General features: G+C 36.5%; 2 protein-coding genes across 4 annotated transcripts; one reads left to right on the forward strand and one right to left on the reverse strand.

Moving 5' to 3' along the window:
• Positions 1-20,286: 20,286 nt before the first annotated feature.
• LOC128857769 (protein stunted) lies at positions 20,287-22,242 on the forward strand. 3 transcript variants are annotated; one of them, XM_054093520.1, is made up of 5 exons: positions 20,289-20,439; positions 20,574-20,643; positions 20,707-20,767; positions 21,351-21,403; positions 22,099-22,242. In XM_054093520.1, exons 1-4 carry the CDS (start codon positions 20,408-20,410, stop codon positions 21,359-21,361), a joined length of 174 nt encoding a protein of 57 aa, XP_053949495.1. In that variant the 5' UTR covers positions 20,289-20,407; the 3' UTR covers positions 21,362-21,403; positions 22,099-22,242. The 3 variants fall into 3 exon arrangements, 2 of the variants coding, with proteins under 2 accessions (XP_053949494.1, XP_053949495.1); XR_008453943.1 differs by having other exon boundaries at positions 20,291-20,439; positions 21,351-21,415; XM_054093519.1 differs by lacking the exon at positions 21,351-21,403 and having other exon boundaries at positions 20,287-20,439.
• LOC128857768 (peptidoglycan-recognition protein LE) lies at positions 22,230-24,916 on the reverse strand. Its single transcript, XM_054093518.1, has 6 exons — positions 24,308-24,916; positions 23,934-24,236; positions 23,628-23,741; positions 23,495-23,559; positions 22,860-23,074; positions 22,230-22,802 (listed from the first exon to the last, which is right to left on the reverse strand). Exons 1-6 carry the CDS (start codon positions 24,531-24,533, stop codon positions 22,652-22,654), a joined length of 1,074 nt encoding a protein of 357 aa, XP_053949493.1. The 5' UTR covers positions 24,534-24,916; the 3' UTR covers positions 22,230-22,651.
• Between the last annotated feature and the right edge of the window lie 1,651 nt (positions 24,917-26,567).

The following is a 26,567-nucleotide window of genomic DNA, read 5'->3' on the forward strand; positions in this document are numbered from 1 at the left end:
TAGGTAATAGGAGAAAACGAATAGATAAAATTAAAATATTTAAAAAGTTCCACTCAACATACGTGCAAATATTCTCGCCTATGAGTTACCCGAATTCCCCCAAATTCTTTACTCACTTCGTGCATTTGGAATACAGTGACGGCATTGAGAATTGTATAAAAAATTTGAGCATCTACGCCATAATATAATATCCCAATATTCTCGATACGAAAAGCAGATCATCACTCAGTACGTGAGGTACTTTTCCCTCGTATAGTGCCTCGCACATGCATGTACCATTAATGTAGTCGTACATGTTTCGAAGCCGACATATAGTAAATACGTACCTTACACATTCAATAGTCGTCCCCGTCCGCAATGGCCAACCTCCAAATGCATTTATCACACCACAGGACACTCCATTATAATCGGGTCATGAATTAAGTATATTTCTAAGAAAGGTCTTCTAAGCATAATAAAGCTCTCAGCTTAGAGTACATTTCTTTGTAATTCTGAAAGGTTGTACAAGTTCTCGGACTACTGCAGCTTTTCCTAAATCGTTCTCCCCTATGTGAGAAACACAAAAGCCACGTTCCCAAGAGTAGAAAGAATGCTAGTAATTGTGGTATCACCAGTACTCTGCCTTCTACCATCTACCATCTCACGTATTTGGCCCTTGTGAACTGAACAGCTGCATTATACAAACAGACAATCAATATGGAGCGCGTAGAGATCGAAATAAAGATTTCCATCACTCAAACTATTAATTTTTTTTTTGTAAAAAAGTTATTTCGTGTGTGTGTGGTGAAATAAGAAAATGTAAAACAAATAATTCTTTTCACACTTATTTTTAGTTCTAGCAAAATTTAAAAAAAAAAAACAGAAATTGTAAAAGTTATCGCTGTTTGTGTGGAGCCCGTTTCTCCAGAAGTCCCTTGCGGAGATCATCACTTGGAGATTCACCTAAAATCAATCGGACAATAGATATTAGATTTATTAATAGATAATCTCGTGGCTGATCGAAGCCTTTTTTTTTAAATCAACAATATTTTTGAGCTTTTCGAGAAAAAAACCGACAATTGTTGTTAAAAAAAATCGAAATTTTTGAAAAAAAAAATCCTTCGATCAGGCACGAGTTTTTCGTGTTTTTCAAAAGCAGTATAAATTTTATTGAAATCTACCAAGTGGTTTTATGTTACAGACGCATATGTTTTATGTTTAACGCATAAAGTTTTGTTGCTGCTAGCTACTTGCTCTCGAACGCTCCGGAGCGCCCGAGCGCTCTTTGTTAATTGTTGAATAACTCGAAAAGTATTTTTCGGATTCACTTCAAATTTTCACCCAATATTTTCAAGATATTATCCTTTAATAAAATGCAAAAAAAAATTCAATGTTTTGAAAATTCTGACTACCCTTAACCCTTTAAATCGATTAAGCAATGTTCAAGTCGCTTAGATATTGTTATCTTTTCTCAGTGAGGTTGGTATGCGTCACAATGGCGCACCACCCAATGAGTATGCACGATAAGGCATAAGCTTTCCATCAAACGATTTCCGTCGCTGCTACAGAAACAAAATACAGGTGGAGAGTGTTTTACACTAACTCCTTACTCTGCCAGAAAAAATTCTCATACCAAAAAAACTATTGGCCATTTGTGGTTTCCTTTTGTAAGCGCACCATAAGTTAGAAGAGAAGCGAGTTCAAATACCCTTATAGCACGCATGCATTTGAATTGTTGCGAAAATGTATTGGGTATGGGAATAAGTTTCCAGTTTAGCCAAAGTTAAGAATTATTTAAAGAATTAAATAATAATTGATATTACGTGAAGTATGCGCTATTGTAAGCTAGAACTTTAATCCATCTTTCAGGCAGCATACGGATTCCTCTGACGAAAAATTCAAGTTCTTTTGACTTCATCCATTCATTGAGCCAATTTGCGGTGCTCTCGTAAGGGCTGACTGTATTGATCGGAACAGATGTTAATCCGAAGGTGCAATGTCTGGGGAATACGGCGGGTGGGGCAAAATTTTCCAATTCAGTATCCAACATATTCGACGCTTAGGGTTATCATAATAGATCCATTTTTCATCGCCAGTAACGATGCGATGCAGAAAACCTTTTCTTTTCTGCCGTTCAAGAAGCATCTCACACGTCACCAAACGTCTCTCGTTATCTCGATGTGGCACCCAGTTACCTGCTTTCTGGATCACTCCCATCGCGCGCAAACTTTTACCGACGGTTGATCTGTCAACATGCAACTCTTTAGACATATCAGCAAGGGTTCGACATGCGTCTTCATCCAATAGTTGTTGTAGTTGAGTGTCTTCTTTTCGTGCCTATTCGCAATAAAGCACTCACGTCGAAATTGCCACTTTGGGAGCGTCGAAACCACTCTTTACAAGTTGTATTTGATGGAGCGTGATTACCGCAAATATTGATCAATATAGGACACGTTTCAACTGCGCTTCTGTTTAAAAGGTAATAAAGAAGCATGACTTCTCGCAAATGCTGTTTTTTTGGGACAAACGCAGACATTTTCGACGCCAGATAAAAAAGGATCTTTACGCTTCAAACGAATATCAACTATTGCGATCGAGACCTCACATATACACCTTCAAATCACCAGTATATTATATTACTAGAGCGAAAACAAAATAGTATCACCAGCATCACTCTTTTACGAAGGTGGAAACTTATTCCTATGCCCAATATTTATTTGGAAATTAACTACATTCTGCAATTCATGTGGCTATATAGTTCCTACACATTTGCGAACTGGCATTATTAGATTAAGTGCATGTAAAGCTATCAGCTCTATGTATACGAATCGTTTTGCCACAATTAATCATCTTCCCCGCTCTAATCATTTGTTTGGAAGTTCTTAATAAAACTTATGAAATTATACAATTAAAAAATTAAAAAGAAACTCCACACTTAAGAGTAATGACTTTCAGAAATTTTTATCAGCTCATCATAGATTTGGGTGCAATATTTTATTCATAGTGACTCAACAAATAATCTTAATTTACTCTGCAAACATACATATACACATGCCTACTCAATGCATGCATGCTAGGGATGTTAATCCCGCGATCTCAGTGTTCTTTTGAATACTGAAAATCCAGCGGTGAGTGTACGATATGTAAATTCAGGGATAATTTATTCCTTTTATAAGTCAAAAGTATGGCAAAGGCTTGGGAATAAATCGTATTGAAAGAAAGTTCAAATAAATCTACATATTGTATATGACAAAGGCTTCCATAGTAATCCATAATATCACATAAACATTGAAATCACTTAACATTACAGTGAATGCGAAATCGGATTTATCCTCGGCCCGGATATCTGGAACTTGAGCTACGGCAAGATCTTGAGCATAGAAATGCCAGAAGATACATATCTAGTGGGATACACGGACGATCATACCAGCCCGGGTAGTGAGGACGTTAAGAGGAAGACGAACTAAGTTATGATAAGGACGCAAATATGACTTGAGGACCATGGCCTGGAAATCGCCAAACATAAGATCAAAGTTATCCTGATGACACATGGACATATGCCACCCGAGATTAGCATACAAATAAGAGACACGTCCCTAGTGAACAAAAATAGTGAAATACCTAGATAATCAGCTTGACTGCGGGCTTACTTTCTGGGCCCATAAAGCAGAGGTCACGGAAATGCTAAGAAGATTAATGGCAAACATCGGTGGGTACACAGAGCAACACAGACCAAAAAAAGGTTCATCATGGCGGCCATAAACTGAATTCTCCTGTACAATCCTGTAGTCCGAGAACTTTTTGGGTATAGCACCTTTATGAAGGGGTTTCGTGGGTTCAAAAAATCGATTGTTTTTTTGCTTATTAACTTATTTCTGCAATATCTCAAGAATATCATCCTAAACTTTCAAGTCGATCCAGACAATAGTTTCAGAGATACAACCTTTGGAAGGTGTGCGCTCCAAGCCACCTTTATTGTTACTCAAAACTTTAAACGCGTTTTTCTCGGAACCGTGTTTTCAAAGTCGGTTGTCAAATGTTCTCGAAAACTACTCAACCGATCTTGATGAAATTTTACACAGGTGTTCGAGATACAATTTACTTGTGCTTGGACGAAGGATTTTTTTTTTTTTTTTTCAATTACAACTATTTAACTATTTAAAAAAACAAAATGTCAAGCAAATTTGACCAAAATTTTCATTTTTTTGGAAAAATGTCTGCTAAAATTCCAATTTTTACTTTTTTTTCATTCCTTCGTTCAAGCACGAGTTTATGGTCTTAACTAAAACAATTATTTTTGTTTTTTCATTTTTAATGAGTCTGTCAGGAGTTATGCTGGCAACGCGGACGCACCTCGAGGGGTCACCGGAAATGACGTCACAATGGAGGAGTTTCAATTTTTTTTTTTTTTAAATTTCAGAAATTATTCTTCAAATATGTATCTATACAGAAAAAGGTTTGAATTTAATAAATAATATAATTTTTTACATGGAAAAAAACATATTGAAAATAGGCCTTTTTTTACCCACGAAACCCATGTAACCCCTTATCATATATTATTATATATATGTAGTATTTTAAGCACGGAATTCGGAAGTCGTGTTATCAATTGAATGCCTCAAGGCTGTGATTCTGCTCGATTAGTATTTTTTTTTTATTTAGGTTGTCGGTTAAAGGTCGATTTGTGCGGAAAATCCAAGAACAATCGAATTCTTAACACGAATATCGCTTTAGTCATTTATAGTATAGGGCAAAGTAATAAACTATCTAAACACATGATTTATACAAGCTTGAAAGCTACTAGAGTGAGGTTCGGAACAATCGATTGAAAGATTAAGTCATTCTAATAAAGTACAATCATTGCACGATATTGAACGGGGGTTTACTATTATTATTATTATTAGAGCAACTGCTATCACGCCGGCTTTGAGCGCATAGTGCCGGTGTTTTATAGCATTAAAAAACAATAGCCGATGGCCCACTCTATACATTGTTATATCAGATCAGCCCATAAGTTCGTGCGTATTTTACCCATAATTTCACTTTTCTACGATTTTTGCATACAAAAAATTATTCGCGGAATATAACGGAACTATTTGTATTTTCTTTGATATATTGTGCACTCAACAAGTGATTTTAATCGCGCATAGAAGCACGTGTTTTTTAAAAATAAAATGGAATGTTCGAACGCGTATAAGAGGCATTTTTTATTTTTTTTATAAAAGTGGTAAAAATTCAACAACTGCTGCAGAAATAAACACTGTTCACGGAAACGATACCGTGAGTGTAAGGACTGCGCAAAAGTGGTTTTCAAAATTTCGAAGTGGTAACAGCGACGTGGAGGATGCCCTGCGCGCTGGTCGCCCTGAAGTCTTTAACTCCGACGTATTGCTCGAACTCGTGGAAGCTGAGCCAAATTTGACAGTCGATATGATAGCTCTGAGGTTAAATTCATCGCATTGAACAGGCACCTGGTTCAGTTGGGAAAGGTTTCAAAGCTGGGAAAATGGGTTCCGCATAGACTTTCTGTCGCCAACCTTCAGCAGAGAGTGAATGTGTGTTCTCAGCTGCTGCAACGGCTTGAAAATGAAGTTTTTTGAACCATATCGTTACTGGTGATGAAAAATGGGTCCTTTACAATAATCCTGTTCGCAAACGCCAATGTTATATAAAGATGAAACACCAGAACCGACCACTAGAGATGGCCTTCACCCCAAGAAGATTCTCCTGTCTATTTGGTGGGATATGGCCGGTATTGTTTATTATGAACTTCTGAAACCAAACCAGACGATAACTGCCGATTATTATTCCCATCAGTTGTCAAACCTGAATGAGGCACTTAACAAAAATCGACCATCTTTAGTGAATAGACGCAAAGTTTTGTTTCAAAACGACAACGCAAGACTTCATACCGCAAGGCAAACATTAAGCAAGCTGATCGAGCTCGGATGGGAGCTGATGCCGCATCCACCATACTCTCCGGATATTGCACCTTGTGATTATCACCTTTTCCGTGGGCTTCAATCCCATATGAGTAACAAGAACTATTCCTCCAAAGAAGCTATAAAAAGAGATATCGAAGCGTATTTTGGCTCCAAGGACAAAAAATTGTTTGAGCAGGGAATTAAAAATTTGCCTAAACCTTGGGAAGACATTGTAAATAATGAAGGAAAATATTTTATTGATTAATAAATACTTTAAACATCGTTTTTATTAATTTTAAAACCTTAAAAAACGCACGAACTTATGGACTGGCCTGATACAACTGATGGCCTATACTTATATATCTCTAAGCAGAATATTACAGGGTTTTTCAGTAAGAGCGCTTCAACTTTTGAACTTTTTTGAATAAAACACAAACGGTTTGACTTTTTTAACTAATTTTTTTTATTATCGAGTTTGAACATACACATTTAAGTATGAGATTCGATTTCTTTTGCATGACCACCGCGTGCACGTTTTACGAAGTCTAATCGTTGAACCCAATTTTCGACCACTCTTTTGCATAAATCGGCCGAAATTCCAGCAATTTTGCGTTCAATATTGGCTCTGAGCTCACAAATCGTCGCCGGCTTGTTACTGTAGACCAATGACTTCACATAACCCCAAAACGGGACGGCTTGTTAAATGGACCGTAAAATGGCCGTAATGCTCTTAAAGTAGCAGCAACAGAACGATTATTTTCATAAAAAATTTGCACGATTTGCAATCGTTTGCGCACCTATTGAATAACCTTATATATTGCATTCAAATTTAAAAAAAATCTCTCTTTTTATTGTTTTGCGTTTAACTATTTATTTTTTAATCAAAATTCGTAAATAAGATAAAATTTAAATATAAATTTGTATAACACAACTTTATTTTGTAAGTAAGTATTTGTATAGATCCAAGGCGTATGTGGATTTTTTTATATTTGTTGTTTTTATATTTTTTTCTTATCTAAGATTTTTTCTAAGAATGCGCAAATCATGCAAAATTCAGAGTTTAATGTGTATGACTTCCCGGGTATTTGCTTTGCAGTAGTGGACGAGATAAGTAATTACAAGCAAAACGTAATTTAAATTTATTGTATTTTGTAAATATTCTACAACAGAAAGAAATTAAATACCATATGCAAATACACACACACATATGCACATGTGTAAAATGTGTAAATATGCATAGCCATGCGTACAAATCCAATGGTGCCAAAGTATTGCGCCTCCAATGAATTTGTAATCATGGCAGAAGCACATTTTTTTTATTTTTTACATGCCTGATAATTTTTACGCTTGGTTCTCTTTGGAAGTGTGCATTATCTCCCGCTGAATTAGACAGATAGATTTAGTTTGGAGTTTGCACTTCGACCTCATGGTCTTTTGTGCCCTCTACTCCTCACAGTACCTCCCAAACCCAGTTCCCTTGTTAACTTAAGATAGAGCAGAGTTGGGCAGAGCGTATGTGACTTTCTTCTGGCCCCCATTGGGCGAGATATCTCCAAAGTCAGTGGGCTATATCCCACTTTGATTCCAGCCAACTTTCTTTAGCGTTTACTCTTCACTTCTAAGCCTTTCCGTGATCATGTGTTGACTCATAGCAAGGAAGAGCTCGGATCTTGATAACAAGGCCCCAACTTCTCTTGATGATAGAAGATGCTTTTAAAACTACTCATCGGCACAGAATGCTTCGAGCAGAGTACACTCTTGAAATTTCTTTTCGAATGCAGGTGTACTACAGTTTACCTTGTCCTCCAGTTTAATTGTGAACTTCTTTTCAAAATTAATGATTTTAGTGATATCATCACTGGGTAGCTGGGCAAGTGGGAGCTGCAGACTCAGCAATTCCATGTTCTAAGACCACATCACTTTTCTTTTGCCGAAACCGACGATAGTAATATTCTACAGGGTAGTAGGCTTGGCTGATTGCTGAATTACTTTTTCCTTAGTTCGGTTTGGGACTAGTACTAAACTCATCACATTAGCTCCAATTGGATTTGTTTTCCTTTTTTAATAGATAGATCCAGATTGACATTCCCAAATCAACCAAACTTCACTCCTTTATATCTAAAATTTATTATAGCGCATTCCATAATTAACTCTATACTGGCTGTGCTTACAGCTAGATCGGTAAGCAATAGAAGAGCCTCACTTATTCCACTTGTAGCTGGTCTAAAGAGAGCACCCAATGTGTTAAATCAAATGTCATAAAATATGGTATTCGTATTTTCGCTTTTGTGACCGCACATTATCAGTAAAACAACGCTGGATTAGCAGTAAAACACCAAATTAAATTGTGGTGTTTTTTTTAATTGTTGTCAGTCGACCAGACACTGCAAAGAATTCCTGAAGATGATTGCTAATTGAGATCGAAATATTGGCAAATAAATAATTGCAATAATTAAGTTTTTTGTTTTATTGTTAAACCAGCCTTGAGCAAATAAATAATAGCACTAATTACATTTTTTGTTTTATTGTTAAGCCAGCCTCGAGCTTACATAATTAAAATGCGAAAATATTTGAAGCCACTAAAGCAGTTTAGATCATACGAAATACTATTTAGGTTAGGTTAGGCACTGCAACTTAACAATTCTTGCCATCACACAGAGACTTGCAGTTGGACTCTTTGTGATGCCACATGCATCAAAGGTTCCTCCTCCTCTTTAAAGCAACCTGTTAATTCAACTAACGTAGTACAGGCCACGATTCTTCCTAATTACAATTATTTTTTTAATTTTTGATGTAGAAATTGCATTAATTAATAACAGCTTCAGCAAAAGTCATTGTGGCGTACCTAAACTCTTACAGGTCACAGCATATGAAAATCGAATAGGGACTGCATCACATTAAATTAACAGCGGCAAGTGCGCATACCACATTTGCTCCATAGAATTACAAATGAAATCCAGTCAGACCTTGAGAACAATCGTTACTGTGCGGCAGTATTTTTGGACGTAGCTAAAGCCTTTGACAAAGTGTGGCACATAGGCTTACTCCACAAAATAAAATAATGATAGCTTTTGACTAGTATCTCATCATAAAAAGCTACTTAACCGACCGAAGTTTCTATATTAAATATGGCAATCAATGTTCAGATATTCATCAAATAACTGCTGGAGTTCCGCAAGGAAGCGTTCTTGGACCTCTACTATATGTTTTGTTCACCGCAGACGTATCACCTCCTGGCGAAACTAATTCATCAATTCCTACGTTCGCAGACGATACAATACTATTGGCATCGGACAAAAGCTTAACTATTGCAACTAAAAAACTGCAGTGATACACAAACGCAGTTGAGAATAGGTTCAATAATTGGTGCCTAAAAATAAATGAAGACAAAACCATACAGGTTATAGGTAGGAAGGTAGGTTGGGTGGTGGTCGTAGCGACACACTTAGACCTTTCGCAGGTCCATTGTGATATCACTGGAGCTTATCCTTACCCTACGTGTTCCTTTTCAAACCATCCGGTAACTTTAATAAACGAGCAGAGCTTCGTTAGTTTTAGATGGGCTATGCCCGCTACATCGCTTAAAAATGCTGTATCAAGAGTGCGCATCCTTCTCATAGCTAAGCTTTCCCCCTCACATAAAAGGTGTCTGACTGTTTCCTCTTCTTCTGTATTAAGACAGCTTCTACAGAAATCGAAGTACGGGAGTCCTAACCTTCTAGCATGGCTGCCTATTAAACAATGACCAGTTAATACCCCTATCATTTTTCTTATAGCTTCTCTGTTAAATCTTAACAAGATTTTGGATCGACCGCTGTTCCAGTTCGGCCATGTCTGTCTGCTTAGTTCGCATGTTGTGTCTATAAGTAAATTATAAGTGGCTATAGGCATGAGTATCAGCGCCTTATCCGGTTGGAGATCGAGCGTTGTACCGGTTCGAGCAAGTTCTGGCCTGGTACCCAGATAAGGTGCACTTTGTAGCACTTAGATACGTCATTTAGAAGTTTAAAACATTCTAAAACTGTTTTTGACGAGTGTGTTTTAGATTCAAGCGCTTTTATTGCCGCTTGACCGTCGGAATATATGAAGACTTCAATTGTGGATAATACTCTCGTTTTTATTATCGTAAATACCTGTTTTATGGCAGTAACTTCCGCCTCAAATACACTGCAATAATCAGGTAGGCGAAATGACTGGCATACTCCGAGTTTATCGGAGTAAACCCCTCCACCTACTTTATTGTCTAGGTTTGAGCCATCTTTCTTAACAATAAGCCCGTTATCCCATACCTCTTTGGTAGGAAATACTGTGACGAAGGATTTATTTAAGTTGATATCCTTGGTCTTACAGAAACCCGTTGTGCCAGGAAAGCAGGGGAATTTTTCTAAAATTGAAAGAGTGTCCTCTTTGGTTCATGCTGAGTAGGCCGATTTCTCTTAGTCTGAGAGCTGCTTTGGTAGCTATTTGCTTACCGAATTGCTCTATTGGTAAAAGGTTAAGCATAATATTTAGTGCCTCTGTGGGTGTAGTCCTAAGGGCCCCGCAGATGCAAAGACTGGCCATTCTTTGTACATATACCATGGTTCTTTTAATATAAACTTATCTAAAGCCGGCCACCATACTATGTAGTATGCCGTATGTTAGGATTGTTACAGGTTATATTTACTACCAAAATAAAATTTACTGCACTTACAATTAAAATAAATAGCAAAGCAATTACAATAAAACCAACTACTAAATACATTGGAGTTCATTTGGATTCGAAACTAAATTGGAATCACCACATAAAGCAAAAGGTCAGACAAATAAAAGAAAGACTTCGACAACTTCATTGGTTAGTCAGCACAGAATCCAGACTTTCTATACAGACAAAGTTGTTAGTGTACAAAACTATGTTAAACCAGTCTGGCTATATGAACTACAGGTGTGGGGAACGGCTATAAAGTCTCATATAATAAAAATTAAAAAAAAAATTCAACCTGTCAATACTGGCAGGTACACGAAAAATGATGACATCCACAGAACTTTTAATATAGCAACAGTAGACGAAGAAATCAAAAACTAACCACAAGGCACTTTGAAAAAACTTTTGCTCAGCTTTTGAACTGGTTATCATATTGTCCTTTCTGTACTGGTCCACGTTTGGTGAAATAGTAGTGGTAAAGAAGTAGATATCATTTTTAAGTTCTTTCTGCAGGGTTGTAATAGACACATATACACATACATATATATTTATGTAGGTATGTGTGTCTGTCCGAAAGGTGAAACGCTTTTATTTACAAATATATATGTGAAAGGTTTAACGCATCAAGTGTAAAACATCACACAAGCACACGCACACACATTTCAGTACAGAAAACAATTTCGTAATAAGGGAAAACAATGCAGTAAATATTACTTTTAATCAGAACAGAGAAGTACATAAGGTAAACATAAGCCAAGGTGAAGGTAATGCGTTTGTGATTGTGTAAGTCTCAAAATAGAATTGTTTTTTAATACTCCTTGAATTTTTATCCACTTTGATTTTCTAAATTAAGATCGGAGTTAAAGTCCTGAGTATTTTCGCCCTTGTAATTTACATTTTTCACAGTTTAATAACTCTTATAACACAGCTAGAAGAAGCATAATTTTATGGCTACAAGTTATTTTTAATTTTATTTTTTGTCGCAGAGAAGCTAATTAGCTATTTGAACATTTTCAGGTTGGTATTAGCGCAATTCCCTTAAACATTTTTTTCTGAGGTCTTCTTTGGTGGTATGTGAACTCAGTGCAAATAAGAGCTCATCGCATTTTAATGGTATTATTGAGCGATTAGGTAGTCTAATCGCTTATTCAAAAGAATTAGAATAGGCGCTTTTCCATTTTCCTTAGGACTCAGAAGTGGTGGATATGAAATTTTGCATCTTGGGTGTGAAGTAATTTCGCGCTCACTATGTCCTTTAACGGCAGCCGGTATTTCACTTAGATTTCACATTACAATGTGTGCGCTAAAACATCTACACACCTGGAGAAGACCCATGAGAACCAAGTTGACGTACACCACCTGTTCGTCTTTGATAGTCCGTTTTGCGACCAACTAAAGGGTGATTTTTTAAGAGCTATAGGAAAGTTTTTCAACAAAACACACGTAAAATTCAGAAAAATGCATGAAATTTTTATTCAAATCGATAGTACAGTCCATATTATTTAATGTTTGAAGATTATTTCACGCAAATGTTGACCGCGACTGCGCTTCAAATGGTCCATCCGCTTAGTCCAATTTGGGCATACTCTTTTCAATGTTACGGCCGGTATTTCACATATAAATGGTTTAATGTTGTCTTCCAATACGTTAATTGAAGCAGGCTTGTCTGAAAAGACATGAGCTTTAACATAGCCCCACAAAAAATAATCTAAAGGCGTTATATTGCACGATCTGGGTGACCAATTGACAGGTCCCGAACGTGAAATAAAATGTTCACCGAACTCGCCTCTCAACAAGCCCATTGTTACGTATGCTGTGTGGCATGTGACACCGTCTTGCTGAAACCACATGTCATGCAAGTCCAGCTCTTGCATTTGGGCAAAAAAAATTGGCTATCATTTTACGGTAGCGCTCACGCTTCACAGTTACGTTACGATTTGCAGCATCTTTAAAGAAGCAAGGTCCAATGATACCTCCAGCCTATAAACCGCACCGGACTGTAACCTTTTCTGGATACATTGGTAGCTCTTGCAATTCTTCTGGGTGATCTTCACTCCAAAATCGACAATTCTGCTTATTTACGTATCCATTGATCCAAAAATGAGCTTCGTCGCTGAACACAATTTTTCGATAAAAAAGTGGATCTTCGGCCAACTTTCCATGAGCCCATTCACCAAAAATTCTGCGTTGCGGTAGGTCGTTCGGCTTCGATTCACACCTAAATCCTTTCGCAAAATGTTCCACGTTGTTGAGTAACAGAGGCCCAATTGCTGCGAACAACGACGAATCGGTAATTGATGGTCATCATTAGCACTGGCCGATACAGCTGCGATATTTTCTTCAGTTCGCACTCTACGTAAGCGTGTTGGTGGTTTGATGTCCAATAATGTAAATTTGGTTCTAAATTTAGTCACAATACCTCGAATAGCCGCTTCAGGGGGTCGATTAAACTGACCATAAAATGGAAGAAGCGCACGATAAACTTTCTTAACAGAACACGCATTTTTATAATAAAATTCAATGATTTGCAAGCGTTGTTCGTTTGTAAGACGATTCATGGTTAAATTATAGACCAAACTGAAGATGTTTGCCAGCGAAACAAAGCACGAAACGTGCGTTTAAACCAACTGTTTAAAGAGATAATAGCTAAAAAATCAACCGTTATATAGCAGTGTCTCTGAGTTCTGAATCCCTCCTAAGCTGATACGGTTGTGCAGCATGACATTGAACAAGCAACGGTGACCTATTGTCAGACGAAACGGAACTTTTTCTTATAACAGTGTTCAGCTCCTTACGTATGCTGATGCCATCGACATGATCGGTCATACAAAGCGAGATGTCGCCAACGCTTTTACGACTATTGAAAATGAGTCCGGAGCAATAAATCTGGCGGTAAACGAGAGCAAAACCAAGTATAAGAGGTGCGTTCAAAAAGTATTGCAAATTTTGTGTTTTTTTTTTTCAAAAATTATTTATTTATTCATTAATATCTATTTTGTCCCCTTCAAAGTAATCCCCATGAGATATTATGCACTTGTGCTAACGTTTTTTCTAATCTTCGAAGCACTTCCAAAAATCACTTTTTATTTCTTGTTCAACTCCATCTTCGATGCTGCCTTTATCTCGTCAATCGTAGCGTAGCGTCGTCCTTTCATGGGCCTCTTCACTTTCAGGAACAAGAAACAGCCACATGGGGCCAGATCTAAGGAATACGGTGGCTGATGAATAGTGTGTTGCTTTTGGCCAAAAAGTCGCGCACAAGCAACGATGTGTGAGCAGGGGCGTTATCGTGATACAAGAGCCAATTTTTGTTCTTCCACAAATCCGGGCGTTTCTGGCAAATTGCGCATAACTTGCAGGTAATATTCCTTATTGACCGTTTTACCCTGTGGCAAGAACTCATGATGCACAACGCCCCTGCAATCGAAGAAACGGTAAGCAAAACGTTAACATTCGACTTCCATTGAGATTATTATGCTTTGGTTTCCACGTCATAACCATAAACCCACGATTCGTCACTGGAGCAAACTTGGGTCGTCGCGCACAGAGTCCAACATCTCATTAGCACTGTTCATGCGATGCTGCTTTTGGTCGAAATTGAGCAGTTTTGGTGCGAATTTTGCGGGGACCCGTCTCATGCCCAAAACATTGAACAAAATCGAATGCCACGAGCCAATCGATATGTCTAAGTCGTCAGCAACTTCTCTAACGGTGATTCGACGATTGGCCAATACCATTTTCTTCACTTCATAAATTTTTTCGTCTGTTGTTGAAATGCTCGGGCGTCCGGCACGCTTTTCGTCGTGCACATCTTCTCGGCCTTCTGAGAGCATTTTGTACCACCGATAACGTTGCTTTGGTCCAAAGTAGCTTCTCCGTATGACACAGTCAACATTCGGAATGCATCCGCGCACTTAATTTCGTTTTTCACACAAACTTTGATACAGGTTCTTTGATCCATCTTTTTAAATAAATAAATAATTGGCGTGTACACTTCTGTTAGGTGTTTGGCCGAGCTCCTCCTCCTATTTGTGGTGTGCGTCTTGATGTTGTTCCACAAATGGAGGGACCTACAGTTTCAAGCCGACTCCGAACGGCAGATATTTTTATGAGGAGCTTTTTCATGGCAGAAATACACTCGGAGGTTTGCCATTGCCTGCCGAGGGGCGACCGCTATTAGAAAAATGTTTTTTTTATTAATTTTGCCTTCACCGAGATTCGAACCAACGACCTCTCTGTGAATTCCGAATGGTAATCACGCACCAACCCATTCGGCTACGGCGGCCATCTTTTTGACTAGGTAAAAATCGAAGACGAGCCGAAACACAAGCAAAGCAGCTGTCAACAATTAACTGAACATTCAAAATGGCAGAACTCGATGGCATGAGTGAGAGACATGAGTACCAACATATCGCCATACCTCGTATACAGGCGTCCTACAGGCAGCCGCGGTGTCTTGTACCACAGATCGAAGTTAACATCTTGCAATTCGATGTGATCAAGAACTTCATATATCTGGGTCCCGCTATTACCAGCAACAACGATGTCAGCCTTGAAACCAAGCATAGGATAACTCTTGCCAACAGGTGTTACTTTGGGCGAATACGCGACTTAGTAGTTAAGGCCTCTCTCGGCGAACAAAAATAATACTTTAAAGTGCCCTTATCATCCTGGTGCTTCTCTATAGCGCTGAAGCCTGTACAGTCAAACAATCAGATACAGCCGCTCTTGGAGTTTTCGAGAGGAAAGTACTTCACAAAATTCTTGGTCATGCTCGCCTAGATAGATGACGATTACCGCATGCGAATGAACCATTAGCTGTATGAGCTTGACGGAGATACTATATAGACATAGTCAAACGAGTCACATTACGGCGACTAATGTGGTTAGTTCATATCGTCCGTATGGGAATAACTGCTCCGGCGAAGAAGGTCTTTGAGACGGTAATTGGTGGCCGACGGCGAAGAAGACGTCCTCGTATCCGGTGGAAGGACCAAATCAAAGATAATCTGGTTTCTCTTGAGTTAAGAAACTGGAAAAGTTGTGCGGTAAACAGAGACCCCTGGCGAGACATTATTCGGCAGGCTGTTGGCTTGGTAGCGGGTTGTTACAGCCAATGAAGTAAGTAAGAAAAATATCAACATACGAAGACTTACACCATTAGCTTTAAAAAACATTTGGAAACTTGCCTATTGGCACAGGCTCTTTTCTACTGACTTCTGAAACCCTGATTCATATGCCACCGGCTGTTTGAAATTCTACAATGTCAATTCTTACTAAGCGTACATCCAGAAATAGCTGTCTTATGTAAATATAAATAAATGAGTTAAAGAGATCCCAAGTTGTCTGCTTTCCCAATTTAATCTTAAATCTTTTCTCGAAGGAAGTAGTCCTGTGGATTTTAGAAGTCTTGAGCTAGAAGGAGCTGTGCTCTATGGTAAGTGCCACCGATGATTCCTCCAGTCGAGTTTTCAATGGATACAATGGCTGTTTTTGAATGGCTTCGGGTTGCTCTTCCGCCAAATATGGCAAAACGGTTGCCGCTGTAGCCGAATGGACTGGTGCGTTACTTTCGGAATTCGGAGAGAGCATAGATTCGAAACTCCGTGAAACACCAAAATGAAGAAAACGTTTTTTTAATAGTGGTCACCACTCGGCAGGAAATGGCAAATCTCCAAGTGTATTTTAGCCATGAAAAAACTCCTCATAAAAAATATCTGCCCTTCGGAGTCGGCTTAAAACTGTAGGTTCCTCCATTTATGGCACAACATCAAGACGCACAACACAAATAAGAGGAGGTGCTCGGCCAAACACATAAAAAGGGTGTAAGCTGAACACCATAAGTTGGCCTGAGCGCGCGATGAACACTTTTCACAGAGCGTCGATTTTCGTAATACAGTTGTACGATTTGTTGTCTCTCCATGATGAAATGTCAATGAATACTGAATAAAATTACGTATTTAGTTAGGCAATAGTCCAGCATGATCTGTCAAAAAAACTCTATTGGAAAAAGTACCTGCAATCTGATCACCCTTTACATAAACACTACCCTCAATTCAGCATATGGTTTTTAAGAATCAGAAAATGTAATATTGCAATGTTCTTCTGGTGTGAAGGATGCATCAGTGGCAATCGAGAGAGCTTCTCAGTCTAAACAATCTGCAACTTTTGATAATACAACCGTGCACTTCTCGACAAAAAATTTTTACGTTGAAACTCAACATATCATAATTTCTATTTAATTTCCCTATTTTGGGACACCGTAACCGAATGAGTTGGTGCGTGAGTACTATTAGGAAGTGTCCGGACTTGAAACCCGGGCAAGGAACACTAAATGGCGGTAGATTCCTCCATTTTGGTACAAACATCAAGACGTACATCATAAATGGGAAGAGTAATTTGGCCAAATACCCTCTAAAGCATTTATCTCTTTACAAAATGATGAGTTGGAATCGACTCAGCATCATTTATTCAGCTAAACCACTTCAGCAAGATTAAGTTTCCATAACTTTGTTTCCACTTTAGCGGTGTCGTTCTACTTTTTCTCTTCTTCATTTCTTCTTATTTATTTTATTTTCTTCTATTTTTGCCATTATATTTTTCCTTGCGCTTTTCAAAGCACCGTCGCAAGCACCTAAACCTAATGTATAAAGCGCTACCACTTTTAAAAGAAATTTCCCTCAGATGCCTTTAATTTCATATTCTGGTGGCCCTTTAGGAAAGTGCAAACACAAACTTTAATGGAAGCCAAAATAAAGCAATAAAAACTATTCCAAGTTGGCTGAAATCTATTATCGTCTCATTTAGTTCTATAATTTTTATTTTTTTAGCATGCAGTTAGTAATAAAAACGTCAAGCAGGTTCCTTTTAGATTACGTTTAAGACCTTTATTATTTCTTCATTTCAACTACACTTAAGAGCAAATAATTCCGTCAGCTGCAGAGTAATAAAAATATGCGCGTGTTGTTAGTGCAGTAAATATATAGTAGGATTTTTAGCTTTGAGACGTGTGACGGGCATTTATTCAAAGCAGAATTCTTATTTGCATTCCGGTAGCCATAAGTAGAATTAAATGAATTAAATGATTATAAGAATGCAAATATGTATGCATGGATGTACGCGTATGTATTATGTCTGTGGCTAAACATATTTTTGATTAAAAATGACTAAAAGCAAGACAAAAAAACTTTCATTTCGCTCAGCGTTTCATTGTACCAAATCAGTGAAGATCACGCATACGCCATGCGACCCTCTTAACATCTACAAAGAGCAGGTTGCGAGTGTTTCCTAAACGTATGCTACAAAATACTTTGAGTATGTAATTAGATACTAGTCGAGTGCGAAGTGACGTGTAAGGGTGGCAAATAATGAGAATGATTTTTTTTTTTAATTTAAGCGAAAGTTAGTAATTTTCATTATGTTATCTATACACATGCGGGCAATGAAAATAAACAGCGTTCAAAACTATTACTATTAAGCTTTATAAATGTAAATTAAAAGTGTTTGTAATTGGTATGATGAATTGAGCAAACTCTGGCAACTGAATTATTCGTCATGAAATTTCTGTGCACTTTGTTTTTATTAGTTTGTTTTGCGTTACAATGAAATTAGTAGACCCTTTTTTTTAATTTTTTGTTGAGAAATGAAATAAAACAAAATAAATAAGATGCCTGCATACTCTGTTTCTCCATTTTCGCGAAATACTTTACAAAAAAGTCGTATATGCGTCAAATAAGGTGTGAGTGACTGTAAATTGGCTATTTTAAATCTTTTCTTTCATCTCTCTCATAGCTCTTTTGAAATAAAAGCACAGCCAAATTATTTAAAAATAAATCCAACTGCATGTGAACCTTCTTTTGTTTTTATATGGAACGGAAAACCAGATAAATATGCATAATTAACGACTGAGAGATTTTAGTTTTTTGTCGAAAACTGTTCTAAAATATGCACTTTTAATATATATAATTGGCGCGTACACCCCTCCTATTTGTGGTGTGTGTCTTGATGTTGTTCCACAAATAGAGGGACCTACAGTTTCAAGCCGAATCCGAACGGTAATCTTTTTATGAGAATGTTTTTCATGGCAGAAATACACTCGGAGGTTTGCCATTACCTGCACTTTTAAAACACTTGTTTAGTTAGCGAATTTTTCAGAATTTTTTCAGAGAAAACTTTTAAATTTATTGATTTAAAAATTTGTACACACATTATGCTATCTTTTAACTCTATTTTAAGACTTAGTATTAGTAAAAATACTTATTTGGAAAGGAGCTAAAGCTGATTCCGGGAGCCCTGCGGTGACCACTATATCTCTGAACTGGATCCTCTGAAATTAAAAACCAAACAGATTTCGTTCAAAAAATGTTAAATCTAGTAATTAATCGAAGAAATAAGCAAAATACATTTTTTTGACAAAATGGCCGTTTCTAAAAGAAAAATCGATTTTTGACTAAAATTTCGGCCTTAAATTGTTTATAAAAAACAAAAATATTTATCGGTGGGAAAATATATTCGATTAATTACTAAAAAATATATTTAAGAACCTCGTGTTAAAATTTGAGACTAATCAGTTTAGCCGTCTTCAAGTAATGTTGGTCTCCGACTTTGAAAACACCATTTTGAGAAAAAAGCGTTTAAAGTTTGAAAAACACTTTCAAGCACACTGAAACGCCTTTTAAAATTTGCGTGAAACTTAGAAAATAATGCCTGGAACGGTATTAAATTTTCTGTGTGTATTCTTGTGTATACGGCGGCCGCCGTAGCCGAATGGGTTGGTGCGTGACTACCATTCGCAATTGACAGAGAGAACGTCAGTTCGAATCTCGGTGAAACACCAAAATTAAGAAAAACATTTTTCTAACAGCGGTCGCCCCTCGGCAGGCAATGGCAAACCTCCGAGTGTATTTCTGCCATGAAAAAGCTCCTCATAAAAATATCTGCCGTTCGGAGTCGGCTTAAAACTGTAGGTCCCTCCATTTGTGGAACAACATCAAGACGCACACCACAAATAGGAGGAGGAGCTCGGCCAAACATCCAAAAAGGGTGTACGCGTTACCGTTATAATACAATATATAAATATAATCCCCGCTATATTTACGCAGTTTTTTATATTTTGACAAAGTAATAAATAGTATTATAATTTTTTTTTTCTTTTTGGTTAACTCAGCTCAGTTTTATTCTTTTCTCAATATCTTAGACAATTCGTCCCGCCCATTAATTTTGTACGGTTTAACAAACATATTTTGTAATTAAAATAAGCGATTAAAAGTAAATTTATTACACATTATAAGCAAAACTTTCGTCACTACCATGAAAATCAAAGCGCATTCATTAAATGTGGTGGCACTAGACCAACAACAATGTACATTATGTTTGATTGGTAAAGCAAAGTATTGGGAAACAGAAAACAAATAATGAACTCGCCTTGTTTCATTCTAAGCTGACAAACACATGGACACGGCGAAAGAAAAAAAAACAAATCAGCTGATTCACCAACACCACCTTTAATAGATTCGCCTTGATGGAAACCCAATCCATTTATTTAAATCTCAGAATTTGATTTTTAGGTATTAAAAATTCCAGAAAAACATTTAATCCAAACTCTATTGACAAGTTCATTGTGACCCTACTTTACGCAAATCAAGAAGAAGAACAATCGCATGAACTGACAGCAACTTGTAAACACAACCAGCTACAACTGTCACATTTCCAATTGCCAAACAGCGATTTTTTTTGGAAAATTCAGCGGTGTTGGTGAGTGCAGTAGTTTGTCTAAAATTTTGCCCATTTTTTCACGACTTAAAAGAAAACAAATAGCAAAATGACCAACGCATGGAGAGCAGCTGGGCTTACGTAAGTATGATGAGACAACAATGGAAAACTGGTGATAAAGTTTTGCACCACCATTTGTGGGCACATCCAATACCAGCTCCACATTACGTAATTTCAATATAACATGCTGAAATTTTTTTTTTCTGCTTTTCCAGCTACATTCAATACTCCAACATCTGTGCTCGCGTTGTGCGCCAGGCACTTAAGAGCAATCTGCGAGCCGATGTAAGTTAAATGCAGAATATCGAATGAGGAATCTGATATGATTGATTTAATATTTTTTCGTAGGCTGCTAAGCGGAACGAGACTCATGTTAAGTTCACTCCATGGAGCGATGGAAAACCAGCACGTAAGTATAGTATTTAATATTATTTAAGAGGAATCGCAATACTCTCACTTGCCTTGTCGGAGGATTGACTATATCGAAATTTTCATAACGGAGGCGGACAAACCGTCTCGTTCATTTTTTCTGATTTCCGATGTGATATGCAAATATTCTATTTTTTTTACTTCGTTCCACATTTTTAAAGAACTATAGTTTATTGGGTGTAAAATTACATATCTGGTAACTTTTGACAAAACAGCTTAACTGACTATAGCGGATATTAATTTTTGAGCAATGCGAAAATTTTGCATTTTTATTAAGATGTTATGAATTAAGAATATTTTAAATATTTCACTAGAATACGAAAATTTTGTTCTTAATAAATAGAAAGTGCTAAGTCGACTTAAGTTGTGGTGTCAAAAGTACTTGGTTACGTGTATTATATAAATTGCACAAGATGTACCAGTTCAATTTTACGGAACTCTTTCATGAAAACACTTTAGCAATAATAATTGCTGAAATCAAATTTTTTACAATTGTTATTTTTTCATTGTTTTTGTTTCCACTTAATATATTTTGCGCGTATTTTATATCATTGAATTTACAGATGAGAAGTAAAATATCACGGAGCTAAATATTTGCATACGTTAACATAAAAAAGTATGCGATGTAGTAAGTTAAAATCACCATCAGTTGGTCGTTTTCTTCCCAAATATTTTGTTGAGACGTACACACTAACTAAAACTAACATGTCCTTGTTGTGCCTCAAAACAATTTGCTTGTATGCTTTGTTCACTTTTCAGCGAAGAATTGAAAACAAAACAAAACTTCCCCACTGTGAAAATATTGAAATTTATTTTAACAGATAATCGATTGATAATTTTTAGAGACCGACTTGGAGACCGCTTACGACAATCGGTTCCACCGTTACTGCAGCAGCATTCCCCATACATATATCATACAACAATAACAAAGAGTGACTTGCACATAATTAGTGATTCCCCAATCGATTTAGAATATGAAATTTTAACGTTGAAAAAATCCCACTCCCTCGCAAAGTGCATAACCAAGATGCAAAACGCTTCAGAATAAAAAGCAACTTAAGGCTTACAAAAAAAACCGAATTTGTAGAAATGAATAACTTCATGTGTCACTCACACTCCCTTTAGTGTTTTCTTTTTTTAACTAGATATCGGAATGTTTACTAATCAACCCCAGTCAAACCAGTGTTTATGCTTATTAAGCTTTGTTTCCAAGTTTATCTCACATTTTATATGCATGTGAAAGCATATATTTTTATATATGTATGTAAATAATTTTTATATTCAAATAAGTATAATAAGTTTATTTTGCAGGGCGCGCTGTTGAAGACGCGTAAGCGGCATTTATTCGCAACACCCAACATCAACGCTGTCCCCTTGAGTTGTATTTAAGGAATTTCCGTTTCTACATACGATGGGAAAAGAATAAATAAAAAAATATGAGATATTCATAAAAAATGCTTACATTTATTTAATACAAATCAAGGTACATGGAATGCATGTAATGCTAGTGCATATAAAAATATAAACAATCAAAATTTAAAGCTTATGGTAAATAGAGAGAATATAATTAGATTGATAATACCAATGATTTACCATTTATTGTTACAGTAATGTGCTGGTGTAAAATATTATCAAAGGCAATTACTTTATATAATATAATAAACTTCCGAAAATTTTAAAGCTAGAACTACACATCCAAATCCCACAGTTGTTCGGTTTTCATCAATTTATTCAACTATATTTTTCGTAAACTATTTATATGAGCTGAATAAAGCGCTGAGAAACGCATTCAGAAGGCTTCGTACGACATTCCAGCTTAATTTCTTACAATTCTGTATGTATGTATAACAATAGTAATTTCCTACTACGCTTCATCGTGGTCTTCGCCAATATTGTAAAAATTATCCCAAGTTTGTAGTTCCTCGTACAGCTTACGACCTGGGCTCTCTGTCGAACGGCACTGACAATGAGCAATAAGTTTGTAATCAGGTGCCAAGTGACCTTCCTCCACACCTCTGCGACAAAATCGAATAATACAGTAGTTACAGACAAAAGTCTTGAAGAATACGAACCTCTTAAGAAAAAGTTTGCATGCATTCATCGCAGCTTCGGTTGGTAATTCGCGCATAAAACAGCCAATAAATGCGATACCCATGGATTTTGAATTGTAACCAATTGTGTGAGCACCAACCGCACCCCATCCGCGGCCTTCGTACACGTTACCATCGCAGCCGACTAGAAAATTATAAGCGATGTCGTTCCATTCGCGTGATTCAATATGAAAGCACTGAGGAAAAAGATAACAACTTGTTTTAGCTGGTTTGTGATTTGAATTCACTACCGCATTAAATTCCCTATCCTACGCATTCAAATTCATAGATTCATTCAAATGCGTAGGCCTTAATGCATACACTCGTATTATATTCAACTAACGGATTTTCGATATGATGATTGTAAAGTGATAAATGTTTAACTCTTGTTAAATAACAAAAGTGAAGAAAGGTTTTAAAATATCGATAAAGACATATAAATACTTTAAGACAAATGATGCAATATGGCAAGGCAGAATTTATTATCTTTTTTTGTGCAATATGTGTGAAGCACTCAGTTTGAATAAAATAAAACAAATTAAAAACTGATTATCTAAATCGTAAAAATAATTCCAGTACAGTCTGCTTCTAAGCAGTTTAATTATTTTATATATTACCTGTATGTCACGGATTATGCGTATATTTATTGCTTGCTTCTCGGAGCTCTCTGTTGCGGTATGTGCTGTAATTCATATGCATTTTATTTAAAAAAGAAGAATTACCATTTCATTATTTGTATACAATACTCACATATAATCACTAAATTCACTGGTTCTGGTATGAAATCATAATCTTCCATGGGCTTCTGTGCAAGCCAAGTACTGCGTGGTATGACAGCACACAAATCTTTCGGTATTTTATACTCTTCAAAATTTAAATATGTAAACAATAAATGTAACTAGGTAATTTAGCCCAACAACAATCAGAACCATCACTAACGAATGTGTCACAGAATTCAGTTAACGGAAAATGATTTTCGAAAAATTCTAGATCAATCGTCGGACTGTCTATAATTTTATGTGGCACATTAGTTAGCGAAGTCGTCAAGGTATTAACTTATACTGTCGATGAATGCATCTCGTTTTACACGCTCCTCTTGTTCTTCGCTTTCCTGCAGTATTAGCGAATCGCTAGCATTTCCTCGGGCCCCTGCTGATACGGCTGAAGTTTGGCGAGATATTTCAGGCAAACGCCTTTTAATACGTTGTATAATCTGTATGTTTCCGTTAATATTTGTGACGTTGCCAATTCTAACATTTGAAGAATTTTCGATGTGTACATTTTCCAAAGTTTGCACACTATTTATCGAATTCAGTAGTTCACGCAGATTATCTATAACCACAGCCATATCGGTGGGAGCTGCGCAGATGAAGCAAATACATATATAAACATATTTCTAAAGTTATGAATTTTTTTATATTTTTTCTTACAATACTGATTTCCCAATATTTTAGTTGTTAAGGTATCATTTGTAGTGTCGAAATCAGCTTCGGCTTCCGTCTCGTAGTCGCCATCGCTGCTGGATATGATGGACGACTCTGCTAATGAAGATATATCATCCTCTTCTATTTCGGCACTACCTAATTGTTCTTGCCGTTCGATCCATTGGCGTGTAGCAGCCCTTTTCTCCTCATTTAACCCGCCGGTTTGGGACATGATTACATTTGGCCCTTCAATGAGCAACGTTCATAAGAATATTCAATGTTTTTGCCTAAATAATTTTTATCACGCGCAAGTAACTTATCTAGCCATTGATCAAAAGATATTGCTTTCACAGTTTCATATTGTCAGGTCGTAATTTAATTTTTTGTAATTTACTTTACAGTGGATTTCACAATTATTTTCCTTAGTCAATTTCAACTTTGTACTTCTTTATTATTGCCATTAACAATTGAAACATTTTAACTTGAGTAGTAAATATATCCAGAATATTAAAAAACTACTCAGAAAGTTGAAGCAACAATAAAACTAAGGTCATCTATGAAAATAAATGCACACACTCAACTGTTCCAGTTTTATTTTTATTTTTTTGGGCTCAGCCAAGGCGAATATCAGATGGTTCATCCCAAGGCAAGGCGAATTTATTACCACCTTGTCCCAAGGCGAATCTACACATTTATGAATTCGCCTAGGTTCAGCTGTTGGTTACCACCAAGGTGGATTTAATAAGGTGACAGCATTCACCCAGCTGAATTTTTCGCCGTAGGTATGGCTTGCGTCAAAATGATATGCTTTGTTTGTATGTATTGGTATGTTTACATTCGTATGTTTACATTTGCTTGCTGATTTTGACATGATGCTTGCACCAAACGCAACAACAAATACATGTAGGGTTTTACTTATATGTGTTTGCTGTCACCTGTAATAAATTCGCCTTGGTTACCACCAAGACGAATTGAACACAGAAGGTGGCGCCTTCCGTTACTTTAATTCTTGCGATTTTGACACGGTTGACGTCATACACAAGAAGAATAGAAATGATTAAAACCTAAAAAAGAAAGAGAAATTACATTTAAACTAAACAAACTAATGAAAACGAAGTGCCACGAGTAAAATTGTGAATATTAATAAAAATATCTTCAAATGCACTTGTTTTGCGTTTTTATGGCGAGATGCCGTAGTAAGAAAATGTTTGTGTGCATGATATTTATCAGGTTTGATAGTTTGTAAGGTTTACGCCTTCTCTTTGCCTTCATTTTATTTGTATATTCTCGGGGCATCAGGTCACAGGGAATTCAGAAAGCGCAATCTTGTATTATATAATTCTTCTGTTGAATTAATCTCCTGAGTTGAGCATTGCCAATACAAATAATATTTGACATTTGTCAAACAGACAGTAGTACAATTTTACACGATAGAACAAATACGTATAAAAATTATTGAAACTTATTATGAAAATGGTCGATCTTTGAAACCACGTATTGCAAAATTTGTGTTTTTAGTGGAAATAATAGTCGGAATGAGCGGGCGATTCAAGTATTATAAAAAAATATGTGAAGAAACTTGTTCTATCGAGGATAGAACAAGGACTTACAGACCAAGACCAAAAACTGGACGTTCTGATGGGAATATTGCTGCTGTAGCGCCAAATGTTGCTGAACAACCTTCAACATAGGTATCTCGACATCTTAACAGCTATGCATTCTTCAAACGACTGTTAGACGGATTTTATCTGTAGACGCGACCTTTATAAATGCACAATCAACAAAATTACAGGAGCAAGACAAATTAAGCTTAGCAATCGCGTCACCTACTTTGACAAGGAGTAATTTGGAGTCTATTTGATTACATTTGTTCATCATATTTCTATTTTATATTTACTTTTACTAAATTTGAATACTTTTGCTTCATTTATAAAAGAGATATACCTTTTTTTCTTTTTCTGAGTTTCAAACTTTTTCCTTATTTTCCGATTTTTACCGTAATTTCGTTCTGCCAGAAGATTAACAGACCGAAATTACTGTAAAATTCGCTGTGCAATAGTTTTCATCTTAAATTTTCTAAAAAGCTTCTGGCGAATATTTAAAGATATTTTTGTAGATTGTTAACCATGAAGAATTCGGTTTCCAGGACTTATGTGATCGCTTCAATTCGTCAATTTCTTATAAAACCCTTTGACTTTTAAGTCTACATTTATTTTCAATTGGTTCATTTTAAAAGGGCATGTTATATTATAACAGGACATTTGCT

Source organism: Anastrepha ludens, chromosome 3 (genome assembly GCF_028408465.1).
Source record: "Anastrepha ludens isolate Willacy chromosome 3, idAnaLude1.1, whole genome shotgun sequence".
NCBI lineage: Eukaryota > Metazoa > Arthropoda > Insecta > Diptera > Tephritidae > Anastrepha > Anastrepha ludens.

Bases quoted from the DNA above. Each gene is read 5' to 3' on its own strand.
- LOC128857768 (XM_054093518.1), bottom strand. From the start codon at position 24,533: ATGTCCCAAACCGGCGGGTTAAATGAGGAGAAAAGGGCTGCTACACGC. The intron at 23,560-23,627 runs GTGAGTATTGTA...TATGAATTACAG, and splicing joins AGTGAATTTAGTGATTATAT to CACATACCGCAACAGAGAGC. The intron at 22,803-22,859 runs GTTCGTATTCTT...ATTTTGTCGCAG, and splicing joins TGCAAACTTTTTCTTAAGAG to AGGTGTGGAGGAAGGTCACT.
- LOC128857769 (XM_054093519.1), top strand. From the start codon at position 20,408: ATGACCAACGCATGGAGAGCAGCTGGGCTTAC. The intron at 20,440-20,573 runs GTAAGTATGATG...CTGCTTTTCCAG, and splicing joins TGGAGAGCAGCTGGGCTTAC to CTACATTCAATACTCCAACA. The intron at 20,644-20,706 runs GTAAGTTAAATG...ATTTTTTCGTAG, and splicing joins AGAGCAATCTGCGAGCCGAT to GCTGCTAAGCGGAACGAGAC.